General features: G+C 44.3%; 1 protein-coding gene across 2 annotated transcripts in view; it reads right to left on the bottom strand.

The window, feature by feature from the left end:
* Positions 1–1,406: 1,406 nt before the first annotated feature.
* Positions 1,407–26,503, bottom strand: part of cntnap5a (contactin associated protein family member 5a) — a 144,580-nt gene continuing 119,483 nt past the window's right edge. The window contains exons 19-25 of one of the 2 annotated variants that reach the window (XM_040034108.1): positions 26,206–26,445; positions 22,681–22,902; positions 12,986–13,119; positions 8,743–8,830; positions 8,462–8,656; positions 7,280–7,354; positions 1,407–5,198 (exon numbers count right to left, since the gene is read on the bottom strand). In XM_040034108.1, the coding sequence (XP_039890042.1) occupies positions 5,002–5,198; positions 7,280–7,354; positions 8,462–8,656; positions 8,743–8,830; positions 12,986–13,119; positions 22,681–22,902; positions 26,206–26,445 (1,151 nt within the window). In that variant the 3' untranslated portion in view covers positions 1,407–5,001. Of the gene's footprint in view, positions 5,199–7,279; positions 7,355–8,461; positions 8,657–8,742; positions 8,831–11,427; positions 12,606–12,920; positions 13,120–22,680; positions 22,903–26,205; positions 26,446–26,503 lie in introns of those variants that run through there. The other variant, XM_040034109.1, reaches the window with a different exon arrangement.

Below are 26,503 nucleotides of genomic sequence, written 5' to 3'. Positions count from 1 at the left end.
ACTCGTCAGTTGTTTAGTTGTAATTGCCACTTACACTAATGGTATACGTTAGTAGAGGGAATGTATTTTGTGTACTGCTCCAATTATACTGACCATTGCAGTAAATCTTTATTACTGTTTGTGTATAATTGTGAATAAAACTCCAGACATTTGCAAACTTAGTCGTATAAAATTCCAATGACGAGAGGAAACAAATGCAGCTCCTATCCTGATCCCGTGTGCCGTTTTTACCAGGTGCCAACTAAGTGAACACCAGCCTCCAGGAGTTATTGAGCAGACTCGCTGCTTTTTAGCGCCCGTTTTCAATATAGAGGTGTTCAATCCCCTCTGAGGATGCCTTCTGTGAATATTCTCCAAAAATACTGCCCCGCTTCAAAAGTTGTTAGTATGTCTAAAATATAGTTACAGACATTTATATCTTACATTTTAATAAAGTACAAACTCTGCTGGGTGCCAGGTAGTCCTGGGCTTCTGGGGCCCTGTCAACGACTCGTACCAGGGGGGCCGGCCTCTAGCAGGGTCAGCTGGCCCTTGTCTCTGGTCCTCTGGGACTCTCACCTTTGGCTTCCACCCTTCGGCCCTCTTTGGGCCTTCGGATGGTCCTGGTCCCATGTCTGTCTGCCTCCAGGCCTCTGGGCGGCATCGCTGCAGCTTCCCACCATCATTATCAAATACATATGTGACAAAGACACAGGCACTCATGCACACTATAAGAAGACTGTTGATTCATGTATCTGTGTATTTTCTTATTTCTTGTTCTCCAGGCGCAGCAGTCGGTGATACATCGTGCACTTCTATTTGTTTTCTAACATGTAACTGTGCAGAATGATAAATGCTCATTTTTAATTTGATGGCAGGAGCAGGGGCACGCTTCACACTGTGTTGCATCACCTCTTATTTCAACATCAGTCCAAGTATGCGAGAACTGAGAAAACAGACTGCTGTACTTTTGAGCATCCAGTGGTTTCCCACTGATGCCTGACATCAGAGTTCAGCTGCAGTTCGCAGCCTCATTTGTTGTTTCGTAATACACCCATTTTTTTCAGTGTGCCACAGGTCTGGAAAGCAGTACACAATGTCATTTGCAATGGTTTTTCTGAAATAAGAAATCCAGTATAGTCCCTCTGTAGTGCTCCCTCGAGGTCTGAAGATTGTAGCCATCTGTGCTGCTGATGCAGGGCCGCACCTCCATCCTCATGTCGGAAAGACTTTCTGCTCTTTTATACACAAGCTTGTTACTAATTGACCTAATTGGTTATCAGTCTTCCAACAGCTATTTGTTTCAACATTACTGAAATGTTACACTGTTGTTGCCAGTGTCCAAACATATAAATACACTTCATAAACTTCAAAATGCTAATAAGACAAAATAGAGAGGTAAGTAAAGCCTGTGTTGAACACCGGTGCCAGTTCATTGCTAAACAGAGTGACTGAAAGCTTTCATCCTTCTCACATCCTGTGGACAGAACTGATCCAACTATCACTTTAGTGAGTTTGTATGTACTCACTGTTTCTGAAAATCTCCAGCTTACTGTTCCTTCCTGAACATCACTGCAAAACTGGTAAAGCTTCCTTGAAGCTGAGAATGCTGAGATAATCGAACTATTCTCCCAGAGTCCTCGTCTGAGTTATAAGAGAAAACCACAGCAGCATGAGAACGTTCTTCCAGCTGTAACAATCAATAACTGTCATTAGACATTTTCATAAAACAAACAAACACTATAGTGACGACTCAGCTTTGATCGGAGAGTTTTTCTGTTTCTCTGTTCAGACCTGATCTTTCTTCACACTGAGAGATGAATCGACCCCGTGTGGTCGGGCACAGACAGAGATTGATGCCGTGCTGGACATCCTGCCTGTAATCCGTCGCTCATCTTGATCAATACTAAAACTGTGACTGAACTTTGTCCTTGTTAGCTAAAGGAAAAAAGACAGGTCAAAGGTACAGATGCATAAACAGCTCAATAATCAAACAAAAAGCCTGTTCTCCATCACATCGAGACTCTCACTCAGAGAACCAAGGTTACAATGTAACCGCACGTTAACGTTGGCTTCTGTAACTGAAACACTTCAGATGTCCAGATGTGTGCTTCATCCCACTTAACAGGCATTTATCCAGGCCACTTCGTGAATGAGTCTGTAGCAGTAAAGACTGACTGCACAGTGTTAGTGCTGCCCAGCCCTGTTTGATCCTCTGGGGATATCAGCTTAATGCAGATGCACCTTTAAGGTTCAGAAGTAAATGGTCTGTATTTGTATAGAAGTGAAGCCATTTTACAACAAAAAGTAGCAATATATCGACTTTTATTATTAAATTATACATCTATACAATAGATTCTTAATAAAACCGCAGCTATACAAATCATTAAGAAGTGAGCACATGATATTACCCATTGCAGTGTAACTGAAACTCTCAGAGGTATGTATTCATTCACAAATATGGGGATCATCTTCAGGCGTATTTGGAGGACATGCACAGAGAGGGTACACGGGCTCAGCCACACCGCTGTCCTTCCTCAGCTGGAGCTCCAGTCTTTGTATGCATCAGTGCACCGGTCCAAACATTTCTACGTGAGGGAAATCTCACTGCTTTGTTTTTTAAACATTTTATTCTGACATTCAGATCCCAGGAGAATGAACACTTGAGTTCATGACAAGATGCTAAATAAATGGCCGTGTTTCTGTCAGCTTTTCTTTGGACTTAACCTTTACGTTTAGCCCGTTAAGTTCAAAGCATAACTGATGGTGACAAAGACAGGAATGCAGCCAGAGAGCAGCTGAGCCCAGGATAATGAGATCAGTATGATAATGCAGAACTGGGCTCAAAAGGCTGCTTTTGAAATTTAGACAACGTGATTTGTTTTCTCTGGCATCACCTTCGTGCCCACTAGAAGCAAGGATCTAAAAAAGCAAAGTAGTCTCCATTTCCATCCGTCCTTTAATTTGCCTTCGTCACGTCCATTTGAGACAGAAATCACTGCACTCCCAGTAAATCTGAAAATAAATTCATTCCATCCGGTATGATATTGGCCGTCTTCTTTTATGCAAAAAGCTCTAAGCACCGCCGGTTAGTGCTCTAAAATACAAGCCAGATTAAACTTCTGCTCTACGGCTTTGGTGCTCCACAAGTGAATGCTCTATGAAACAATTCCCAGACATTTGCCAGCAAAATTCGGACGTTCTCCTCCACGAAACCTCGCAAACGTGCTGCTGTGATTTTAACCTCGTTACTGTGACTTCTGTGAACCCAAAACCTGTCGTATAAAGCAAACTGCTGTCTGTATGTTACTGAACACAAGCTGCAGGGTTGGAGGCTGTAACTGCTGCTTCTGGCTGCCTGTGGTGTTTCACATGGACCCTCTGCTTGATGATTACACCCTTTAGTCTTGGCATAAATAACTGCTATAAATAATACATTTCTCTCAGTTATTTTCTTATTTCTGCTACTTTATGACACAATTCACACCTTTTTTACATATTGCATCTCCTTCATTATGAACAGAAACACCTGCAACACTCGCTGTTGACAGTTACTGAGTCAGGGCCTCATTTATCAGCTGACATTTTTCTGCATCCTCGTTAATATCAAGTTTGTACGTTTTGTTGTTGTCACATGAAAGTAGCGACGTCAGATTCAAATTCCACCGATGTTCATTTATCCACATAACATGTAGTGTGGCCATGCTGTGGCCAGGTTTATAGAAAAGACTGTGACGAGATGTTCACTGGTCCCGTTGGCCAGCAGGGGCTGGTCCTCGTTGAGTCAAACAGAGAATAAAACACGGCTTTACAGTGCGACTGATTGCTGGGCTATCAGTGCTGAGCATGAGGCTACTCTAAAGGATGCCATGGCGGCTACATCCATCCCTTACATATGTGACACGTCTGTGTGAGAAGTAGGTCGGCTGTGAGCACGGCAGCCTCACACGCTGGTCACACCTTTGTTTGTGAACGTGGGTTAAAGGAGCTCGAGCAGCTCGTCTGATGCAGAGAAGCTGACATGAATCTGGGAATGATGACAACACAAACAGGGGTTATTGTGGTCACTTCTCTCACCCAGAAACCTCAAATATGTGGGTGTGTGGACCCCCGTCTATGTGCTGAGGGTAACTTCATGATGTGCTGAACACTGTGCTGTGGGCACGCTATCAGTTTTTATTATCATGGTCGTCATTATTATTATTTTCTTCCTGCAGATGTTGATAAATGAGGCCCTCGCTGCACATCAACAAAGAATCTATGGGCCTGTTCCATCTGTCAGTTTGCACGCTGTTATCAACAGCGCCGTGGTAAACAGCCTGTTGAAAGAAATGTTAGCGATGGTCACCCCTCGCCAACGGCTGCGCTCTAGAGACGATGAAATTCTATGAAATTCCCATTTTCTTCTGTTTCCTGCAGCGAATGACAATAAGCTCTTTTCTGGGGAAATGTGCCTGCGTCTGTGAGGGTCACACCAAGAACTCAAATCCAAACAGATATGCAAATTAGGCACTCACACAGTGTAGGCAGTGTTGTCCCTTTGCTGCGACATTCACCCCCAGTGGAAAAACAAATAGAGAGCAGCGGATGGATGCATATCTTACAGGCCTTGCCTACATTTCCTGACTAACAAATACAATTTAGTGAGTCCCACAGAAATGTGGAAATATTGTTGTGCACATTCAGGACGGGCGGCGGCTTCTGCGCTCGCCGCGCTCGTCCACGCCCCCGCGTTCACCCCTGGGAACGATCGACTTTTGCTTTACACATTTCGCAATGACGGAAACCACGGCAGCTTGATTCTGACAATTTCACCAACATCAAATACACTACGAGCTGCAAAGATTCAGCCGCTTGCTTTTACAGGAGCATTGAGAGTGGAGTCTGCTGACTTTTGCAGAGTCCCTGGGGAACTTCCAGGGCGGAGATATGCAGTGTTGTAAGAAATCCTGCGGCAGCACGTCCACCTGTGAGTCCTTTAGAAGAAAGAGGTAAGTTTGTGACATCGGCTGCACGCTGCAGTCAGATGTAGTATTCCTTCACGCTGTCTCTGACTGGGTTGTGGAGGTGCAGCTCAGTCCTGTAGTCTGTGTACATGCTGTGTCTGTGCTCCTCTTTGATGCTGCCGCTGCTCCTCTGGGCCCGCCGCTGCTGGTACACCAGGCGGATCACCACAGCCAGTGCGCACACGGTTATGAAGACCACTGCAGTGACCACACCTGGAAACGACGCAGGGAAGGCACGTTAGATGATGGCGGTGGTGGTGGCCTCAGATTTAAGTAGTGTAGGAGTGTTAGCAGTACGTTTAGCCCTGCACACATGTGGACACAGCGCGGCCACCTTAAAGCAGGGATTACTGCACGTTTGGTCTCTGATCGAATGATTTCTTTGAGCAGTTCCTCTCAAGGATACCTGAACAGCATCAACGTTTAATGACTTTAAAGTAATGAGAGCACAAGATGTTCTCTACACAGGAGTCTGCGTACACTCAAATATGTGAATAAGTGAAGCTTCCAGTGTGTGAAGGCTAACGACTCGTTAGTGATCTCGACCGACTATCGTACAGCTGGTAGTTTATCTGTTTATCATGGCAGCATAAAAAGGACTAGTTTGACATTGGATTGATCCCAAAGGTAACTCAGTGAATACATAAGGACAAAGGCTGTTTCTTCAGGACTTCCAGCATCATTAGTTAAAACGACTTCACACAAGTACAACTTATTTGGATGCGTCCCCACGGGTCTGGGAGGAGACACACTGGTTAGAATATTCAAGGACAACCGAGGACTGCTGGAACAGCATCCCTGTCCACAGTGGGGTTTTTACACTGCGATGGACCAAGAGGGGGCTGACAGAGAGAGAAGCTCCAACACCAACAACTCTGAATCTGACTGGGATTTACAGCTGCCCACACGGACCAGTCAAGCCTTCTGGAGTCAAACACGATAAAGATGATCATTTTCATACGCAATGACACTGTACCAACTGTCAGCGTGATGCTGATACATGGTTAATCTAAGCTAACGCTACCTTGCGAACGGATATATGTACATATTTGAGCCTGTATGTGTAGTCTGCATATACAGACTGTGTGGATAAGAGCCCCCCCCCCCCGAAAAAAACAGTCAAACCTATATAATCATGTCACCTATGGAAAAAATAAAGCGTCAAATTACCACGACATTCATCCCCCGGATGAGTGGACGGAGACTTCTGACCAAAGCAATTATCTAATCTACTTTCCCTAAAACTGAGTCCACCTGGTCTGACAATGAGTTTGTCATGAAGAGATTTGAACACTCCTGCACACATTGTGTGAGTGAAATTTTAAATGGATGGATTTTAACTCAAAGTAAGTAGCCTTCAGTATTAGCATCCCCTTTGTGCCTTTGAAAGGAGAATCAAACGAGACTGCCGTCCTCCTGTGACAAACATCATTGATTAGACATGATTTACAAAGATAATTAAAGAAAACAGGATGCATCACAATTTAATCTGCAGCCACAACAAAGAGATGATGTCAAATTTCCGAAGAGCTAAACTGAAATAAACAAGTTGAATGAAAGAGATGTTTGTAACAATCAAAGCTATCGTATCAATTATTGATTGGAGCTGACTAATCCTCTGACTGTGATTGAATAATGTGACTTTTATTGAGAAATGTACTGATTTGTCTTCTTGTCAAGAGGCTGATGAAAAGACTGCAACCCTGTCATGTGTCTGTGGTGAAGCTGAGGGATCAGTAACACCTCGGAGTCCCTGATGGTTGCCTGGAAACTGGTCTGAGCCAAGAAGCTGTCTCACGGTCACCGCGGGAGACAGCTTCCTTCACTCTTTGATGGTTGTGATTTCACAAAAACAGGTTAATTAACAACATTTAAATGAAATTGTCCTTATTCCAGCCTTTATGTTGAGCTCGACTGTGTTGTGTCTTCATATTTACCTTACAGACAGCAGAACAGATGCATATGAAGCAAACAAGCAAATGACAGAGCTGTCAGAGAATGAACACTAAAGATGATCACAGTTATAGGGCCTCTGATAGGCTTTATAAGTAATATCTGGGGACATGTAGATATAGATTTAAATGCTTGCTTGTTCAGAAAACACACATTACAGCATCAAGTTTCATTTCAAATAAAAAGAAGGTTTAAGACACGATCGTGACAATAAGCTCGAGCTGAGCCGAGTTATCGAGAGATAAGGAAAAAGCATTAAGACGGAGCCAAATGGAGAGAATGACAAACAGCTGGGACTCATTTTCAATTAAGCAAAGGAAAAACAGGAGCACAGCACAGACCTGCTATTACAGCCAAATCCTTCTGGGTGCTGCCGGCACGCTGCTCTTTGTCTTTATTTGCATTTACAGCCTGATCTGCAGAGCAAAGAGAAACATCATCATTTTCATACATACCATGTCAACTTCTCTTTACTGACTGGCTCCTCCTCCTGTAAAACGAGGCGTCCATGACATGATTACATTTGGTTCATGAGAGGCAAAGACAAACAGTCTATTTAAATGTCTCTGCTTCTGAAAATGATTTTAAACAGCAGTACAACCCTGGAAGTCCTGATTTACACAATCCAGTTAGCGAGCGTCTTACTGTGATCATGTTCTGTTTGGTTTATAGCTCTTTGGCTTGTTGGACCGCTGTGACGTCAGCCAACGTTTCTGTAACACATCCAGTCCAGTGAGAACAGCTGTCTTTGTGTCTGGACTTCAGGCAAATGAGAAACTATTTCACATGCGGGTCGGGGTCATCTTCTTTAAAACTGATCGCTGTGAAAGACGCACAGAGCAATGCTAGCAAAAAGCCAGCTCTGTGTCGATATAACAGGAAAAAAGCAAATATGGAAACCAGTGCTGGTCTTAAAGATAACAAACCCTACAGAGAGCTCTGGCCTGTGTACATAAGATCCAATGCTAATGCTAACCACATTGTTATGGAAATATGATCCTAACATCACAAATTGAAACAAACTCTTCAGTAGCTCAGTTTTGGTTTCATGTGACCACGATACTTTTATCCAAGCCTTCTCTGAACCATTTAGATGTTCACTCACGCTGTGGCTTCTTGAGCAAGGGGACTGTGTGGGAGCTGCAATATTTCCATCCATGACGCCGTAGTGTTGCCAACGGTGGTGACTGCGTCCCAGCATGCTTTAGGTCATTACTGCTGTGTGATTTTGGGCTGATCCACTACGATTCACGTCTCAGATTTTGATTCTGAGCTCCAGACCGAGGACAATAGATGGTCCTTTTATTTTTATTCCATTTATGAAGAATTGCACAGCTGATGGTTTCATTCTATCCAAATTTCTCAGATGACTTTAGTTCAGTTTTATTTATATAGAAACAAATCACAGCAACGAGTTCCTCAAAGTGCTTCAAAGACTCAGCATTAACAGAGAGAAACAATCAGCTCGTGTGTTTGTGAGTAAAGTAAACAGATCATCAGTGTCATGGATGTGGATGTTTTACCTTGCAGAGTATGTGACTCGGCTAGCGCGCCACAATTTGATTGGACCAGCGGGCCACGGACGGTGACCAATGAGCTCCCGCGATTGGTCAGCGCTACCTTCAGTGGTGCGACATGATTAAACTGGACTGAGGAGAGGCAGCCAATGAAACCTTTAGAAGCTCCTTGTATCACTTCCTCATCAAAATTCTCCATTCCTACAAAGACACAGCCGAGGAGTGAGAAATGCTTCTGGCTTCGTTCGGTCAAAGCTGAATGAGAAGGACTGATTACAGAGACTTACTGGTGACTTTGCCTAACGTCAGCGATCGTATGAGGATCAGCTCTGCGTCAGATGACAGTGTGTACTTTCTGTGGATGTCCTGGTTGATCTGGTTGGATAGAAAGAAATCAGATAACAAGGTGATTACACGAAGTTCAAAGCAAGGTAACAGCAGCTGCAGCTCAGCGTAAGAGCGAGCTGTGTGTTCACTGCAGCCTCACCTGAAAGCAGCTCTCCCTACAGGTAGCTCTGAAGTGAGTTTGACCTTGCACCTCTGTGCCGTCATGCTGACTCGGAATAATCGCTTAACACGGTGAAGTGCAATAAAAGTGTAGGATTCCAGTTTCCTATTGCATGAAAAGAAGCACACGATGTGCACACCTTTCCTCTTTAGATGAATCCTGCTGTCTCGTCATGTTAGTTACATTGCTTCACTCAAATAGCTACAGTGCTGTAAAAACGTTGTTGCACACTTCCTCATTTCTTAATTTTCTTTTTCATGTTTGTCACACTTACATGTTCCTGATCATCAAATAACTTTGATCATCTGAGTAAATACAGTTAAATGATGATTTCATTCAAATCCACACCTACCTGGTCCTCTGTGAAAACGTTATTTAAAACCTGACTAAGACTCAACCTGAGGTCCCAGCCAGGACCAGCAACCTATGAATTCTGCTCTCTACCAGAAAATCCAGCAGGATAATTGGGATGGGAATGTTCCACGCAACATTAGTTCGATTCCTCGGGACTGTCCGTCTGGTTGCCTGTCACGCCATCTCACTGCTTGCACTTGAGCTACAATCAAGCAGGAAAGCAGTGGCGCAGCCTGCAGCGTGGACTTTTTATTGCAGAAAAGAACGAGTGCAATGGTAAAGTGAAAACTGCCAACGCAACAAAGAAGGGAAATACCTGCAACATACGCACAACACTTTATCTACCTCACATCAATTACCAATTTAGAATTACCAGAAAGGCGTACTGAGAGGAAACCAAACCAGTCGTTTGGTACCGGGCCGTGAGGCTTCAGGCTCGGGTGAGAAATGATGGTTTTCAGGGTTTGTATCGTTTTGTTTTTTAATCGTTTTTATCGCTAACTCGGTTTCCCTGGGTCTTTTCCCGTGTGTTATGAATAAATCTTCTTGTTTTTTGGTACTGGTTTTATTTTGTTGTATTCATCCGCGACACCATAAAAATATTGCTGGACATAAACCGGTCTGTAGTGCAAAAGGGCACCGCTGCCCTGCAGAACTGTGTTCCACTGAACGGGTTGTTTGTAACAGCAGATACTCAACGTCTTGTGTACAGTCTAAACGTGGCCACTGATCAATGATTATTGGGCTTTGATCAGTGGTTGTTGATCAATGGTCGTGACAATTTGCATATTAATGAAACAGCCCATGGTTCCCTCAGTGCTGCTGGTTTCAGTCACTGTACAAATGTCCTGTTTCTAAGATTGGAAAGCTGCAGTCAGCTGAGACTGGAGGAAGACGCCACGTCCACATGAACAGAATCAACCTTTTAGGAGTTCCTCACCTGGATGAGTGAGCATGCATTAAGATGACCTGATGGTTCAATTGTTTTATTAGGTCTGGTTATTGATTGGTTCTCTTCACAGCTGAAGTTTTTATATTTCAATTATTAGTTTTAGATTTGCACAAACAAAAATTCAATCAGGGCTCCTCAGTCAGTCAGTCAGTCCTGGTCCATGACTTTATGTGTCTGCTTGGTACAGCACTATCATACAGAACTCAAATGATATATTATATCCTTGGGCAGTTAATAAACACATCATATTCCTCTGGTAATCTAACCTCTGTTCAAAGACTCATCAGTTGTATTAATAACATTAACTGTTGGAGGTCTAGAAACCTTTTAGATATTATAGTTGATCACATATTTACCGTCCCTGTCTCTTAAACACAGGAATCGATACAAATATATCAAAAGTTAGAAAATGTAATTTCAAACTGACCTAGAAATGTGTTCATGCCAAGCAGGTTACTCTACTCAACGAAGACAACTTTTCTTGCTCATACAAGGAAACCCGACCATATCACCCAGATACTGAAGTCAGAGAGTTAACTTTAAAATCCATGTGGCCCCTCAGCACATTATGGACCTGCAGTCAGACCCAGGGCTGTGCGATATGACCAAAATCTCATATCCCGATATAAGACATCTATCGTCCCGATAACGATATAAATCACAGAAATTTAACATTAAAATTCTGTGAATCTGGGGCAGCTCGACTTGCGTGAAGTGTTTCCAGCTGCGTGTCATGTAGCTGGAGTCGAGTGTTTTACCGATGCATGAAACGACACATTTTTAGACAGAAGTTGTAACAGCCGCCGTTTTCTTTGTGAGTATTTATTACACGGCGTGCTGCGGGGAAAAGCCTGTTCTAACGTTTGAGTCTAAGGTCTATTTTTTAGCACCTGACGGCTCTTTTTTACTTCTCATCCGTAAATAATCTGCATCTTTCACGTGATTCAGTTTATTTTGAAAAGTCTCAACAGGATCTTGAGCTTTATTGTGAAAGGTTTATGTGGAACATAAACAAGCGAACACGCGATGGTGTTACCGTCGTTGTTGCTAACGACAACCCATAAAAACAGGCGCTTGTCCGTCCGTAGTGTGGTCATATTAAATATAAGAGAAAGAGAGAACTTTAAGAAATTAATAATAACTACAGTGACCATCAGAACATGAAAAAATATTGCTGTAAACAGTTTATTTCGCGACACCACGAAACAAACGATAGCGTGAAATGAAACGATATATATCGTTGTCAGACCTCTCAGGTCATCAGCTGTTCCCAGGAGTAGATCTAAGTGTGCTGAGGGCCTGTTCTTGGACGAGCTGCCTGCTGACCTGTACATCACATATATTCAAAAACATCCTCAACCCTTTCTGTCCTCACAGGTCTACACTCAGTAACTCTGGATGTGTGCGCATGCACGTCTTTAACGTCTTTAAATCCCCTTAAGACAAAACTACATGTGTTTTTCTTCTATGTTATCTTCAACACTACATAATGAAATGTGCTGTATAAATAAAATTGCCGCTGGATGCAAACAAACAGTGTTGAGTTCACATAAAGATGGTGTATGGTGGATGTTGCTGCTCTTTGAAGTTAGTTAGGTTTAGTCTCTTTCATTTTTGGGCCATGTTGTATTTGATGGGTGGCAGGTCACCTGCTCTGGTTTAAGGCCTCCCCGGGTAAATTTAATGTGTGTTATCAAAAAACTCTTCCAAAGAATATTGTATCTCATTCCTCACACGTAGGAGTCAAACTGGGAGAAGATTGAGTGCAGTGGGGGAATTACAGAGTTATGTGGGTCCAGTACGTTAGTTTTCTTTCTGGAGCTGTGATCAGCTAACCTGCTGCAGGTCTGAGGTTTCCTGCCCTGCATTTAGTGCATTTAGCCAAGTCAGGATACGCTGAATTTGGTAAGTGATACTGAAGAGCATCAGCAGCTTAAATGCTGTTTGATGATGCTACTCTTGATGTAACAGAACAGCTAGCATGGATACAGCTGTGCATCTTATTCTTACATTAACTTTGAATAACACAAAATGTAGTAATTTATTGTAGAAAACAGGTCAGAATATATAAAAAACCCAGATAATCTACAACAGATTCGGATGATGAGTCATTCTACCTTTACCTAGCAGACAGACTGTGATATGTGACTGAACAGGAAATGATTACAAAGCACCTAAGACGAATCACACTTAGCCCTATACTCACATCATGCTTACACACTGCAAGCACTTTATACATCACAGCCACTGTCTAAGCTCTTGATCCAACATGCGTGTCTTTGGAGTGGCCACAGGGAGAACATCCAAACTCCACACCAAGCTTTAGAAGCAGGAACCTTTCTGTGGTGACTCTTCCAGTTCTGTGTCACACCTGTGTTGCATGTGTGACAGATAAATACTGAATCTGTAAGTGTCCATGAAGGCTTGACAGAGATAAGCATGGAGTAAAGTGAGGACTGTGCAGGCCAGACAGTGGAGATCATTAGTTCCTGATTTGTTGAGTATCTCAGTGTGAACAGGTTGAAGGAACACCTGGCTGAGTGAGAACTCACCTGGTTATTCTGTGTGGTTCCACCCACAGGATTGAATAACTTATTGTAAGGTTTGGAAAGCTCACTTTAATCACTGTGTGCTTTATTTGTACTCTCTACTATGCAACCACGCTCTGTGAGACAGCACGTCTTTATGCAGGACTTCCTGTACCGGTGTTACTGACCTGTACATAGAGGTTTTTGCCGACTCGGTGGATTCTGATTCGATGAAGACGTCCGTCTGCCAGATTACTCGGGGTGGGAGTGAAGACGTCCGGTTTCTTGCCTGTCTGCAGGTGATACCAGATCTGCACACTCCCTGGAAAACAAAGCATAAACTGTTACAGAGCAATGCGACGCTTCATCTTGTGCTCAGTGTTCGATGAAAACTTGGAATCTACAGGTCTAAATCCAATCTTGTACATATAACATTACCAGGATTCAAATATGTGTACCCTGCATTCTAATGGGTGATAAGATAAGAGAATACACCTGTCTGCTGCAAGAAGGGGACTGCCTATTTATAAATACACCACTATATCCAAGCTTCTTCAGTTACTCTCGAGAGTCTGCAAATATTTATCTCATAGCTCTTTGCTCTGAAAACTGAGCGAGTCAATATGTGCTCAGCCCCCCCTCCCCGGGCCAGACACACACACACACACACACACACACACACACACACACACACACACACACACACACACACACACACACACACACTCGCTGCCAGATCAAAGAGTCAGAAAGCTATGCATTGTCAAGTGGAGCTAGGTCAATATTACAATTCCCAGTCTGTAAGTGAAGGGCTTTGTGTTGTGATTCATTTCAGATCCTGAGAGTGCTCCAACAGAGCAAGGTCACTGTGGATAAAGTGTCTCCCCTGCCCTTCACTGTTTACAGAGACCCATGCAATTTGGCTGCTCAGGTTTAACACACACGAGCGGATTAGGGCTCTGGCTAAAAACTGCACAGAGGTGTCACTCAATGTGGCACTCGCAGGTTTGGATGTAGCGTGGCTGTTAGCTTAAAGCTCTGAGGTCTTTGTTGTGTCTCAATCTGAAAAATGGAGACTCTGAGGTGATAAGATGTAACATATGCAGGGACCTTTTCCTCCAGGGTCCAAGTCAAACAGTGGAGCTCAGGCTAAAATATGAGCGATGTCTGATATTTTCTCATGCTTAAGCTAACATCATGTTATACCTCATAGTAACATTAGTAGGTTAACAGTAACCATCCTAAATTTCAGTCTGTGTCCAAACAGTGTTTATTTCAGTCCCACAATTTATTTAAAGTGAAGTCGTACGTGATAAATAGCACCGCTACAGGAGATGTCAGTGGACTGCAGGTTAGATGTTGGGAGATCCTTCGGGACTTCCAGATACAGATGGGCAAACTGGTGACATGGGAAGCCCCCAGCAGCCTGTAGGCCTATTGCAGTGTAACTAAGGAAGGATTCAGGGTACCCTAATGCAACCCACACTATAAGTTTTATCTACACTGAAAGTTTTAGGCTTAATCTTAAAAGTAGAGAGGCTGTCTGTTTCCTGACTCCAAGCTGGGATTTCACAGAAGAGCGGCCTGAAAGCTGGAGACTCTGCCTCCCTTCTACTTTTAGATATCCCAGGAACCAGTCTGAGAGTTAGGTGCTCTGCTGGGTTTATGTGGTACTGTGAGGTCTGTAAGATAAGATGGGCTGATTATTCAAGACGTTGTATGTGAGGAGAAACAATTCAAATTAAACTTATTAAGGAAACAGATACAGTGGGGCAAAAAAGTATTTAGTCAGCCACCGATTGTGCAAGTTCCCCCACTTAAAATGATGACAGAGGTCAGTAATTTGCACCAGAGGTACACTTCAACTGTGAGAGACAGAATGTGAAAAAAAAATCCATGAATCCACATGGTAGGATTTGTAAAGAATTTATTCGTAAATTAGGGTGGAAAATAAGTATTTGGTCACCTCAAACAAGGAAAATCTCTGGCTCTCACAGACCTGTAACGTCTTCTGTAAGAAGCTTTTCTGTCCCCCACTCGTTACCTGTATGAATGGCACCTGTTTGAACTCATCATCTGTATAAAAGACACCTGTCCACAGCCTCAAACAGTCAGACTCCAAACTCCGCCATGGCCAAGACCAAAGAGCTTTCGAAGGACACCAGGAAAAGTATTGTAGACCTGCACCAGACTGGGAAGAGTGAATCTACAATAGGCAAGCAGCTTGGTGTGAAAAAATCAACTGTGGGAGCAATCATCAGAAAATGGAAGACATACAAGACCACTGATAATCTCCCTCGATCTGGGGCTCCACGCAAGATCTCATCCCGTGGGGTCAAAATGATCATGAGAACGGTGAGCAAAGATCCCAGAACCACACGGGGGGACCTGGTGAATGACCTGCAGAGAGCTGGGACCAAAGTAACAAAGGTCACCATCAGTAACACACTACAACGGCAGGGAATCAAATCCCGCAGTGCCAGACGTGTTCCGCTGCTGAAGCCAGTGCATGTCCAGGCCCGTCTGAAGTTTGCCAGAGAGCACATGGATGATACAGCAGAGGATTGGGAGAATGTCATGTGGTCAGATGAAACCAAAGTAGAACTTTTTGGTATAAACTCAACTCGTCGTGTTTGGAGGAAGAAGAATACTGAGTTGCATCCCAAGAAAACCATACCTACTGTGAAGCATGGGGGTGGAAACATCATGCTATGGGGCTGTTTTTCTGCCAAGGGGACAGGACGACTGATCCGTGTTAAGGACAGAATGAATGGGGCCATGTATCGTGAGATTTTGAGCCAACACCTCCTTCCATCAGTGAGAACTTTGAAGATGAAACGAGGCTGGGTCTTCCAACATGACAATGATCCAAAACACACCGCCCGGGCAACAAAGGAGTGGCTCCGTAAGAAGCATTTGAAAGTCCTGGAGTGGCCTAGCCAGTCTCCAGACCTCAACCCCATAGAAAATCTGTGGCGGGAGTTGAAAGTCCGTGTTGCTCGGCGACAGCCCCAAAACATCACTGCTCTCGAGAAGATCTGCATGGAGGAATGGGCCAAAATACCAGCTACTGTGTGTGCAAACCTGGTAAAGACCTATAGTAAACGTTTGACCTCTGTTATTGCCAACAAAGGTTATGTTACAAAGTATTGAGTTGTATTTTTGTTATTGACCAAATACTTATTTTCCACCTGATTTACGAATAAATTCTTTACAAATCCTACCATGTGGATTCATGGATTTTTTTTTCACATTCTGTCTCTCACAGTTGAAGTGTACCTCTGGTGCAAATTACTGACCTCTGTCATCATTTTAGGTGGGGGAACTTGCACAATCGGTGGCTGACTAAATACTTTTTTGCCCCACTGTACAGAAAGACTATGGACCTACCAGCCCTGCCATAAACACTACTGCTGTTATAACACCCCGATTCTCCCAGTTATTTATTTCAAGTCAAGTTGTGCAAGTCCAATGAACAGCTTGAAATGGTACAAAGGTTAGTGGCAGAAGTTCACAAAGGTAAGGTAAGCTGTTCTGCAGTAATGGAGGCCGATCAGGCCTGGGAAGCTGCTGCTACAGGTGCAGACCCCTCTGTCTGCATTAAAGCAGTGCTGGACACACTGTGGTACCCTCGTCAGCATCAGCTGAACAGGACTGTACTGCAGAAAGTAGAGACAGACCATCATATAACATTATATCACATCGTGTGGAATATGACGAGAATACATTTGAACATGATGTGAAAATGTCACATAGAGCTGTCACCGCATGTGTTTACATGTGTTTACATTCCCTAATGCAAGACAGAGCTGCACGCAGCCTCCGATAATCATTCCAACAACCTCATTTGCAAAATATTGTTCGTACTGACGGTGGAAAGAAGCTGAGCAGAAGCAGACTCACCGGGAGGAGATCCCAGCAGCTGCTGATGTGCCGCACAAACAAGTGACTCCTCAGAGTGTCACTAGAGCACCAGCTAGCTACACTCGCTAGCTGCACTCCGTGTGACAGGAAGTGAAACGAGGGATGGAAATTAATGGTGCAGTTACATGTAATGGAAAAGCAGTTCTTTAAACAGCTGCTTCAAAAGTTGGACCCGAGATTTAACAAAGACACAACTTCCCACATGAGCTTTACAATGTGACACGAACTCCAGGGCTGAGTGACTTCAGTTATTGTTAAACTAAAGTGTTCAGCAGTCACTTTGTACTTGTGTCACCGCTGTGGCGCCACTGTTAAACTATACTGCTGCTGCACACAGGCAGGGAGTGTGTGACCAGTGACAGCAGCTAACTGGGAAATCTGGTTTCTGCATTTACTTAATGCTGCGGCCACAAGCTGCAGGCACACAGAGGCTTTTTCTGTCTTCACAGATATTGTTACTGCATATTTTGCGTATATCGCCCACCCCTCGTGTGCATGCTGTATGTGACCGGCTCTGCATCGGGCGATCCATCAGCTGGTTGGCCGGCGCTGACACCTGCTGATCTGCCGCGACTGCGTTTGACTTTGTGACCCGCATAAAGTAATTATGTGCTTGACTTTCTGTTCTCACGCTCTGATCTTCCATCAAAAGCACCAAGTGTCAACGGCACAATCTACACAACATTCAACAAACAGACCTTCACACATGCAGTGAACTGTTGCTGTGCATTAAACTGAAGAGCCCTGCAAATATGACTAAATCGTTCTACTTTAGGCAGATTCTATTTTTTACACAATCGCTCCCAGCCTCCGAGTGAACTTGGAACCAGTTCACCGTCAAGGGAGCAATCTGCTGTGTAATTATGCATTATATCATTTGGTAACCATGGTAACAGGGATGTAGGCGTTCTCCCTGATACCAGAAAGGGGTTAAAAGAAAGGAAAACAGGTGTTGTGTAACTAACACCCTCCAATGCTGCAGGTGGGCGTGCTTAACCCCAACAAGACGTCGCAGTAACTGAGCTGCAGAGAGCAGAGACCATCGTTTCCACTTGTGGGATAAACCCTGTGTTTTCATATAAGTCTTCCTACCTTTTGTCTTTTGCGTGCTCGTGTTTAAACACAGGTGTGGGGAGCTGATGTCCTGCCCCATAAATCCATCTCCAGATTCTTTTTCTACCCATCCACCTTCAAATCTATGACACCCTGCTATCATGTCTACCGCTGTGGTTGACACCGCCTCCTTCACTGTTACCAGCGAACACCCATCCTCCCCACGCGGCCGTCCTTCAGACTCCTGACTGACTCAAATTCAGTTTCACAGCAGATACAGGTTTCGGTTACGTGTGAGCGCGACGCATGAAACAAACACAAATGGAGAACATAACAATGCAGCGTAGAACAGGAAATCAAAGCCATGTGGATGCATAAGTACTGTAAGAACGGGCCTCGTGTACTAACAGTGCCCACACACACACACACACAGCCGTGTGCAAATCACCAGAACATTCATGGAAATTCTGGGAGTTATCCAGATTTTCCTGCCTGTAAATGCAGACGTCCCTCTGACCATGGATACAACTGACAGCCTGGCTGCCGTAGACTTTAGAGACTTACTCCCACTACTAACAATCATTTTTGTCCTATTTATACTGCAACAATGCACTTGTTCTGACTTCTTCCTTGGACGTCAGACGCTATCATTTAATTTTCTGTAGCCAGACTTCCTCCTTATTTTTGCCTGGATGGTGCAGATTTCTCTCTCACAACATCAGGGCAGTATGCACATAGTATGCAAATTGAGTCTAAAAGGCTGCTGAATAATTCGGATTTACCAGCATATTGGTGCAGGCTGGTTAAAGATGGTTACACACGTTTCATAAATCTGATGGTGCTATCTGATGATAGCAACTCATTTTTCAAAACCCGGAAACAAAATCCAGACTTTCCAGTATCTGAACTCTGTGTCGGACCTTTTCCCTCCTTTCTCATCGGTGATGACACTTAAACCATCAGTAAAGGATTTCTGTGCTCAAATACAGGATGTGGGTTAGAAAGCTACAGACAAACAAGCATCCACCCATACATCTTAAATCTAACTTATGTTTGTGGGGATCTGCAAACAGGGATGTGCACCCTGGTCAGCAATAAATCCCAGAGCCACACAAACATCCACTGTTACAGCCAGTTTAATTTCATTTGTTAAACAATTGGTACTTGATGAGTAATTAGCATGTCTTTGGGCTGTGGGAGAAGCCAGCTCTGACTCCATGTTAACAGCATTCAACAAAAACAAAGCTGCTTTGGCCTCTATGAACACTTCTCCCCTTCATGTAAGGCTGATTACTTTCTCATAGCTCCATTTGGATACTGACAGTGTTTAAAGTTAGCTGGTGCTTGCTTTGACTGACAGCTGTAGCTGCTAGCTGTCTGCTAGGCTTCGCTGGCCTCACCACTGTGTTTATGCCATTTGAGACTTTTGGAGCATTTTAATGGAATTATCTGACATATAATACGGCCTGCTATGAACTACAGGCCATCCAATAAGATGCAGTTTTTATGATATTCCAGCTGTAATCTGATTACTGTGCTACTTACCACTAATTAGCAGTTGTGTGTGTGTTGTGCCCGTACAGTTTATGGATTCAGTTTTCTAACCAAAGCTCTTTGGTGGCAGCTGTTGAGTTTTCCTTTCAGGTGGACCCCACACTGAGGTGGTCTGTGGGTCTGTTCCAGCCCCCGAGGAATATTCTGCCCATATATACAGTGGGGCAAAAAAGTATTTAGTCAGCCACCGATTGTGCAAGTTCCCCCACTTAAAATGATGACAGAGGTCAGTAATTTGCACCAGAGGTACACTTCAACTGTGAGAGACAGAATGTGAAAAAAAAATCCATGAATTCACATGGTAGGATTTGTAAAGAATTTATTCGTAAATTAGGGTGGAAAATAAGTATTTGGTCACCTCAAACAAGGAAAATCTCTGGCTCTCACAGACCTGTAACGTCTTCTGTAAGAAGCTTTTCTGTCCCCCACTCGTTACCTGTATGAATGGCACCTGTTTGAACTCATCATCTGTATAAAAGACACCTGTCCACAGCCTCAAACAGTCAGACTCCAAACTCCGCCATGGCCAAGACCAAAGAGCTTTCGAAGGACACCAGGAAAAGTATTGTAGACCTGCACCAGACTGGGAAGAGTGAATCTACAATAGGCAAGCAGCTTGGTGTGAAAAAATCAACTGTGGGAGCAATCATCAGGAAATGGAAGACATAGGGTGGCTGTAGCTCAGGTGGCAGAGCAGGTCAGCCACTAATCAGAAGGTCGGTGGTTCGATCCCAGGCTGCCTCCTAGCTGCATGCCAAATATCCTTGGGCAAGATACTAACCCCATGTTTGCCTACTGGTGGTGGTCAGAGGGCCCGGTGGCGCCAGTGTCCGGCAGCCTCGCCTCTGTCAGTGCGTCCCAGGGCAGCTGTGGCTACATGTAGCTGCCATCACCAGTGTGTGGATGTGTGTGTGAATGGGTGAATGACTGAATGTAGTGTGAAGCGCTTTGGGGTCCTTAGGGACTAGAAAAGCGCTATACAAATGCAGACCATTTACCATACAAGACCACTGATAATCTCCCTCAATCTGGGGCTCCACGCAAGATCTCATCCCGTGGGGTCAAAATGATCATGAGAACGGTGAGCAAAGATCCCAGAACCACACGGGGGGACCTGGTGAATGACCTTCAGAGAGTTGGGACCAAAGTAACAAAGGTCACCATCAGTAACACACTACAACGGCAGGGAATCAAATCCCGCAGTGCCAGACGTGTTCCGCTGCTGAAGCCAGTGCATGTCCAGGCCCGTCTGAAGTTTGCCAGAGAGCACATGGATGATACAGCAGAGGATTGGGAGAATGTCATGTGGTCAGATGAAACCAAAGTAGAACTTTTTGGTATAAACTCAACTCGTCGTGTTTGGAGGAAGAAGAATACTGAGTTGCATCCCAAGAACACCATACCTACTGTGAAGCATGGGGGTGGAAACATCATGCTATGGGGCTGTTTTTCTGCCAAGGGGACAGGACGACTGATCCGTGTTAAGGACAGAATGAATGGGGCCATGTATCGTGAGATTTTGAGCCAAAACCTCCTTCCATCAGTGAGAACTTTGAAGATGAAAGGAGGCTGGGTCTTCCAACATGACAATGATCCAAAACACACCGCCCGGGCAACAAAGGAGTGGCTCCGTAAGAAGCATTTGAAAGTCCTGGAGTGGCCTAGCCAGTCTCCAGACCTCAACCCCATAGAAAATCTGTGGCGGGAGTTGAAAGTCCGTGTTGCTCGGCGACAGCCCCAAAACATCACTGCTCTCGAGAAGATCTGCATGGAGGAATGGGCCAAAATACCAGCTACTGTGTGTGCAAACCTGGTAAAGACCTATAGTAAACGTTTGACCTCTGTTATTGCCAACAAAGGTTATGTTACAAAGTATTGAGTTGTATTTTTGTTATTGACCAAATACTTATTTTCCACCCTGATTTACGAATAAATTCTTTACAAATCCTACCATGTGGATTCATGGATTTTTTTTCACATTCTGTCTCTCACAGTTGAAGTGTACCTCTGGTGCAAATTACTGACCTCTGTCATCATTTTAGGTGGGGGAACTTGCACAATCGGTGGCTGACTAAATACTTTTTTGCCCCACTGTACAAGCTGATTACTTAGCAGCTGCCATTCATATAGGTTCAGTCCTACAGCAGTGTGGTGGATGCATCTGTGGCCAAGTGGACACGAGAAAGTGAGTACGCTTCGACAAATACAGCTAAAATGCACCAAATAAGTAAATGAATGTAATTTTGTTAGCACAGTGATTGTTGTTCATGCTGCTGAGCACCGACAGGTTTGTACTGCTCAGCCTGCTAGGCTCCACTAACACTCACTACTACACTACACAGATACATGTACAGTATGAGAACCGTCGTTTTCTATTCAGCATCATTTCTTCTTCTTCCTTCGAGTTCTCCCGTTAGGGGCCCCACAGCTGATCACCTCCTCCTCCTATTTAACAGCTCAGGAGGAAATAAAGGAGGAGAAAGCCTCGCTGCCGAGCACACTGGTGCCGTGTTTGCACACATTTCTAAAAGAAAGTGTACAAGCCTTCCACTCCAACAACTCCACCACCATTTTCCTGCCTCAAGCTGTGCTTTACTGTCCTCCCTGTTTCCCACACAGTGACCTGGTGGCAGCGCTCAATTCACAGCTGGTTTCATCAATAAAAGGCCCAAAACGCCTGCCCCAGCAAGGCACCATGGTTTTCTTCTCACTCCCATTAGTGCCACTACATAACCCAGACTCTCAGGCCTATTCAGAGTGCGATGCTTCTCTGGGAGGCACGAGACAGAACAGGCTTCGTGTCAGCACAAGAGCTGCACTCTTGTTGTTTTCTCCTCTCTCCGTTACTACACTAATCAACTCGTTAACTCTGGCAAACCAGCTGTTGTCTGAAATCAAGACATGAACCATGTGACAGTGGAAGTGTTGACACCACATTTACAGTTATACGGTGAAATCCAGAGAAATCCACCCGAACGCTGAACTCACCCTTTATTCACGTGTCAAAATTCCCCACCTGGACTGTAAAACAAACATTTGTCTCTTGATGCTCTTAAGAACAAAGCCCAGATTGCTCTGTGGTCAACACATACTCAAAATAACTACACAGGAATCCAAGTCAGAGGGCTACGGGGCCAAAGTGAACTCTGATTCATAAAAACAGAATCAAAACAAATATTTCCTCCCATACTGTGAAAGAACTGCTGTAGTTCTTCAGATACCAGGATGTAAATGTTATTCAGCGCAGCTTCTTTGCCTACGAGAAGCATGTTCGTGTTTTTAAAGTTTGCATTCACGAAGAACACGCTTGCACAACTACAACAACATTTCCACGTGTGATTCCTGTACGTACCATTTGTGGCCAGGATGACAGCGATGTACTGCTGGCTGAAGGTGCTGACAGTGAGCAGCATGGCTGGTCTCTGGGAGGTGACGAAGCTCAAGGCCACGTCCTCTCTGGCTCTGCTGTCCGTGGAGGAGGTGGAGGCCTGAGAGCTTCTGTTCTGCATCACTGAGAAGGGCTCCTGGAAGGTGTAGGTGACGGAGGACTCTCTGTCGAAGGACACAGACACCTCTGTGCAGACACGGGGAAACACAAGAGACGCTTTCAGGTGCTGATTCAGCCTTTAAAGAAAAATAACTCAATAAATAATCAGCGAGACAAAATCAGCGAGCTCCTTCAGATGTGGTTTATTCAGTATCAACTGGATTTCGTTGCTTACCTAAAAATAGCCCAGCTTCAGTGTCCATCCAGCACAGCAAGGCTGCAGCAAAACTCATTCTAGTATTTCATGATATTCGTGCTGTTTTCACCACTCGGGGCAATTTATCAGACTTCACACGGCTCCCTCTGTGCCCACAAATATTTTTCTCTCCCACAAATGCAGCCTCACTCCCAGAGACCTATAAACAACTTTGATGTGTAAAACTGTTGCAGTTCTCACACTCGACCATACAACCGTAAAACAAGCCTGCGAAGCACAGTGAGGAGGGTCGACAGCATCCTTCCCCGTGCTCACTTTATTAAAGCTACGAGGTGCAGACATACAATAATGTATAAAGGCTGCTCACAGTGACTCAGTGCTAGCAGGTAGCTAATAGGTACGTTTACATTATTATCACATTTTCATTTATATTAATTTCCACTGCAGTGTAACTGCATTTGCATTATTAATACTAAATGTTCACTGACAGTATTATTTGATTTTCATTCAGTATATTCAGAGTAGTCACAGTGTGGTCACAGTGTGGTCACAGTGTGGTCACTGGGCAACAGCTCATATCTGTGTTACACCTACACTCGTCTGCCCCGTTCACCTCAGACCAGCTGCAAGTGGTTTTACTCCTCACACTATGTTTGTCTTCCATCACCGGAAGAACCATCTGGTTCCCCTGCACCAGTGTGCGGCTCATTACCTGCAGGAACTGTTTGCATTAACTTCATCAAAGCTTCACTGAACTTTTATTGTTGCAGGAAATCTGGAATTTGAGCAGGTTCCAAAAAGAAGACGATCACTTTTGCAATTTTACAGTTTCCCAAATACCTTCATGCTTAATGAAAACTGCCTACGTTTCAGTAGATATATGTATACACACATATATAAATATATATATGTGTCCAAGTTTCATTTTAAACCTTTCTATTCATGACTGTGTTTGTTTGATACGCTGCAGCAAAAGCCTGGATGAACTGAACACCAGACTTGTTTTTAACTATTAATCAAATTAAGCTTAATTAAGCTTCTATTAATTGTTATGTACACTTAACTAATAATCCAATCACATAGTGATATTGGCTTTAAAATCCATATTTGAATGCATTTCAATCAGTGTGCGTTCAGCTGATTCTTTCTCTCATTTGAGAAAAGACGAGTAACAAGCTGGAACCAGGTTCGTCTGCAGGAGCCTGAGAGGACCTGACTGCAGCACCTGGTGCTGAGGCTGCGCTGGTCACTTGTTTACTGTCTGGGTTAAAAAACCAGAGCAAACCATAACTTAACGCTCAAATGAAATGCAGAACGTGTTGGAGAGTGGGTGGGATGAGATCCGCGTTGTGTCTACCCACCATCTCAGTGTGCTGCTGCTGCAGCGACACGTTAGCAGTGAGTGTGTCAGCAGTGCTACAGTCTCTGCTGCTAGCACACACCACTGAAGCAGATAATCTGTAGTCAGCGGCAGCTCAGCTGCATGTCATTGCTGGGTGCCCGGCTTTCAACAAAAGCGTTTACACTAAGTAAAGAACAGAAGATGAAACTGGCTCCGTTCTGTCATGAAGCAAAAGCACTTTCATTTAAATCTCTGCAACTCCTGAACACGAACGCAACATGCACTCTATGGCAGACAGGATATATATGGACAAAATGAATCAATACTGCTACTTTGTATTCCTTCAGTCTTTGTGCTTTAGGGCTAGTTCTGATTTATGTAACTGAGGTGATTTTGCAGTAGTTTAGTTTTGATTCCCAGGGTCGTATCTGTAGGGATCACGTGTTGTGGAGGCTCAGTGAAATGAACAGTTCTCCAAAACCTGATTTATACATGAAAATATTCTCAGCTTCTGGTTTGAAGTCTTGCTTGATACAACACGAACGTCACTTTGTAACTGATGGACCCTGGAGTCAGCGTGCTCCTTTGACCATGTAAGTGACGAGCTGTGAGGAGGGGCCAGCGTCACTTTGCTTCACGGTCAGATCTGCTCTGTGTCACTTCCTGTTTTAACACACCAAAAGGATCTGCTTGAGGCTTGAAGACAGAACTTTACTAAGCGATGGGTCATTGTCACCACATCTACCTGTGGGGTTACACAGTGGGCCATTACCAGGACAGAGAAGGAGCTAAATGTGGTGGGAGAGAGACAACAGGACATCCTGAGAGAGCGCGAAACTCAAGCTGCTGCAGTCACTACTCAAAACAAAGATTTCCATGTGATCGGTAAAGCTGTTACAGCAAGGAGAAGAAGCTCATTGGTTAGAGCTCCAGCACGCACTCAAAGTATCACTATCACTGAGAACAGACGGGCATGTGCAGATGAATATGTCAGTCAGCTGGCGAGCACATGGGGATGCAGCTAAATGTCTGCTCTTTGTTTGCTTTCACTCACACTGCAGAGAGGAAAAAGCTTTCAGTGACAAACTGTTAGTGTGACTTTGTTTCCCTGAACGTCTGCAGCACACGTTAGTGTGACTTATACAGCAATAGAGACACGATGGAAGCGCGGCAACATTAAATAATCGGGAATGATCCTTTCAGATGCAACACTCACAGCACTGCATTTAAACTGTTTCTACATGACAAAACTTTGAATACGCAGTGCTTGAAAATCTGCTTCAAAAAGCTCGCACTCCCACGCAGAGCGAGATGAAGCTGAAACCACGCCTGCAGAAACAACCAAACCACGGCTCGCTGTAAGAAACCAGCAGCATCTTTGAAGCGAACAGGTTCCACCTTCATATTTAACATTCCAGACAGGACGAAGCAGCGTAAATTGTACTCTGTGATTAGGCATATTGCAGCCAGGCTTTTCATCTCTGTTCCCACAGAATGTATATTCAATTTGTTTCTTTGTACTGCATCCATATGCTTGTTTTCACAGCCTGCTCCTCTGCTATTTGTGCAGGCTGTTGATGGGTTTTTGTTGTGATTGTGTCTGCTCTCTTCTCTGCTCACAGACTGCATGAGATAATTTGTTCTAATGCATTTGAAATGTTCTTGGAGCTGGAGTCAGGACAGGTATTAATTGCCTTCTGCATTACTTGCATTTGCTATTGGTTCCCTGTAATGGAATAACCTCGACGGTGATCGATCATCTGTTTGTTAGAATCAACATCATTCAATTAAATGAATTACACAGCCTGCACGGTTGTTTCCAAGGACTCACCTTGGTTGCAGGTGGTTCCTCCGTAGGCAGACTGTGAGCAGTCACAGATGTAGCCGTTGCTTTTCTCCACGCACCTCCCTCGGTTGTGGCAGAGGCTGCTGGATCCGGTGCAGTAGCCGGGACAGCCGGCGCTCACTCCCGGCGTCATCTTGGCCCTCTCCTCCAGATCGAAGCTGACACCATTGACGGTCAGAGACCTGATACAGCCCAGGAAGCCTCTCTGCTGGGACGCCGTTCCTCCTGAGACACACATTTAGGATGCACAGGTGATGTGGTGGTATAACGCCCTGCGGCAACT

This window comes from Simochromis diagramma, unplaced genomic scaffold, assembly GCF_900408965.1.
Source record: "Simochromis diagramma unplaced genomic scaffold, fSimDia1.1 OVJJ01000176.1, whole genome shotgun sequence".
In the NCBI taxonomy this organism is placed as follows: Eukaryota; Metazoa; Chordata; class Actinopteri; order Cichliformes; family Cichlidae; genus Simochromis; species Simochromis diagramma.
Note: the sequence above shows the minus strand (reverse complement) of the source record. Positions and strands in the feature narration are given on the sequence as shown.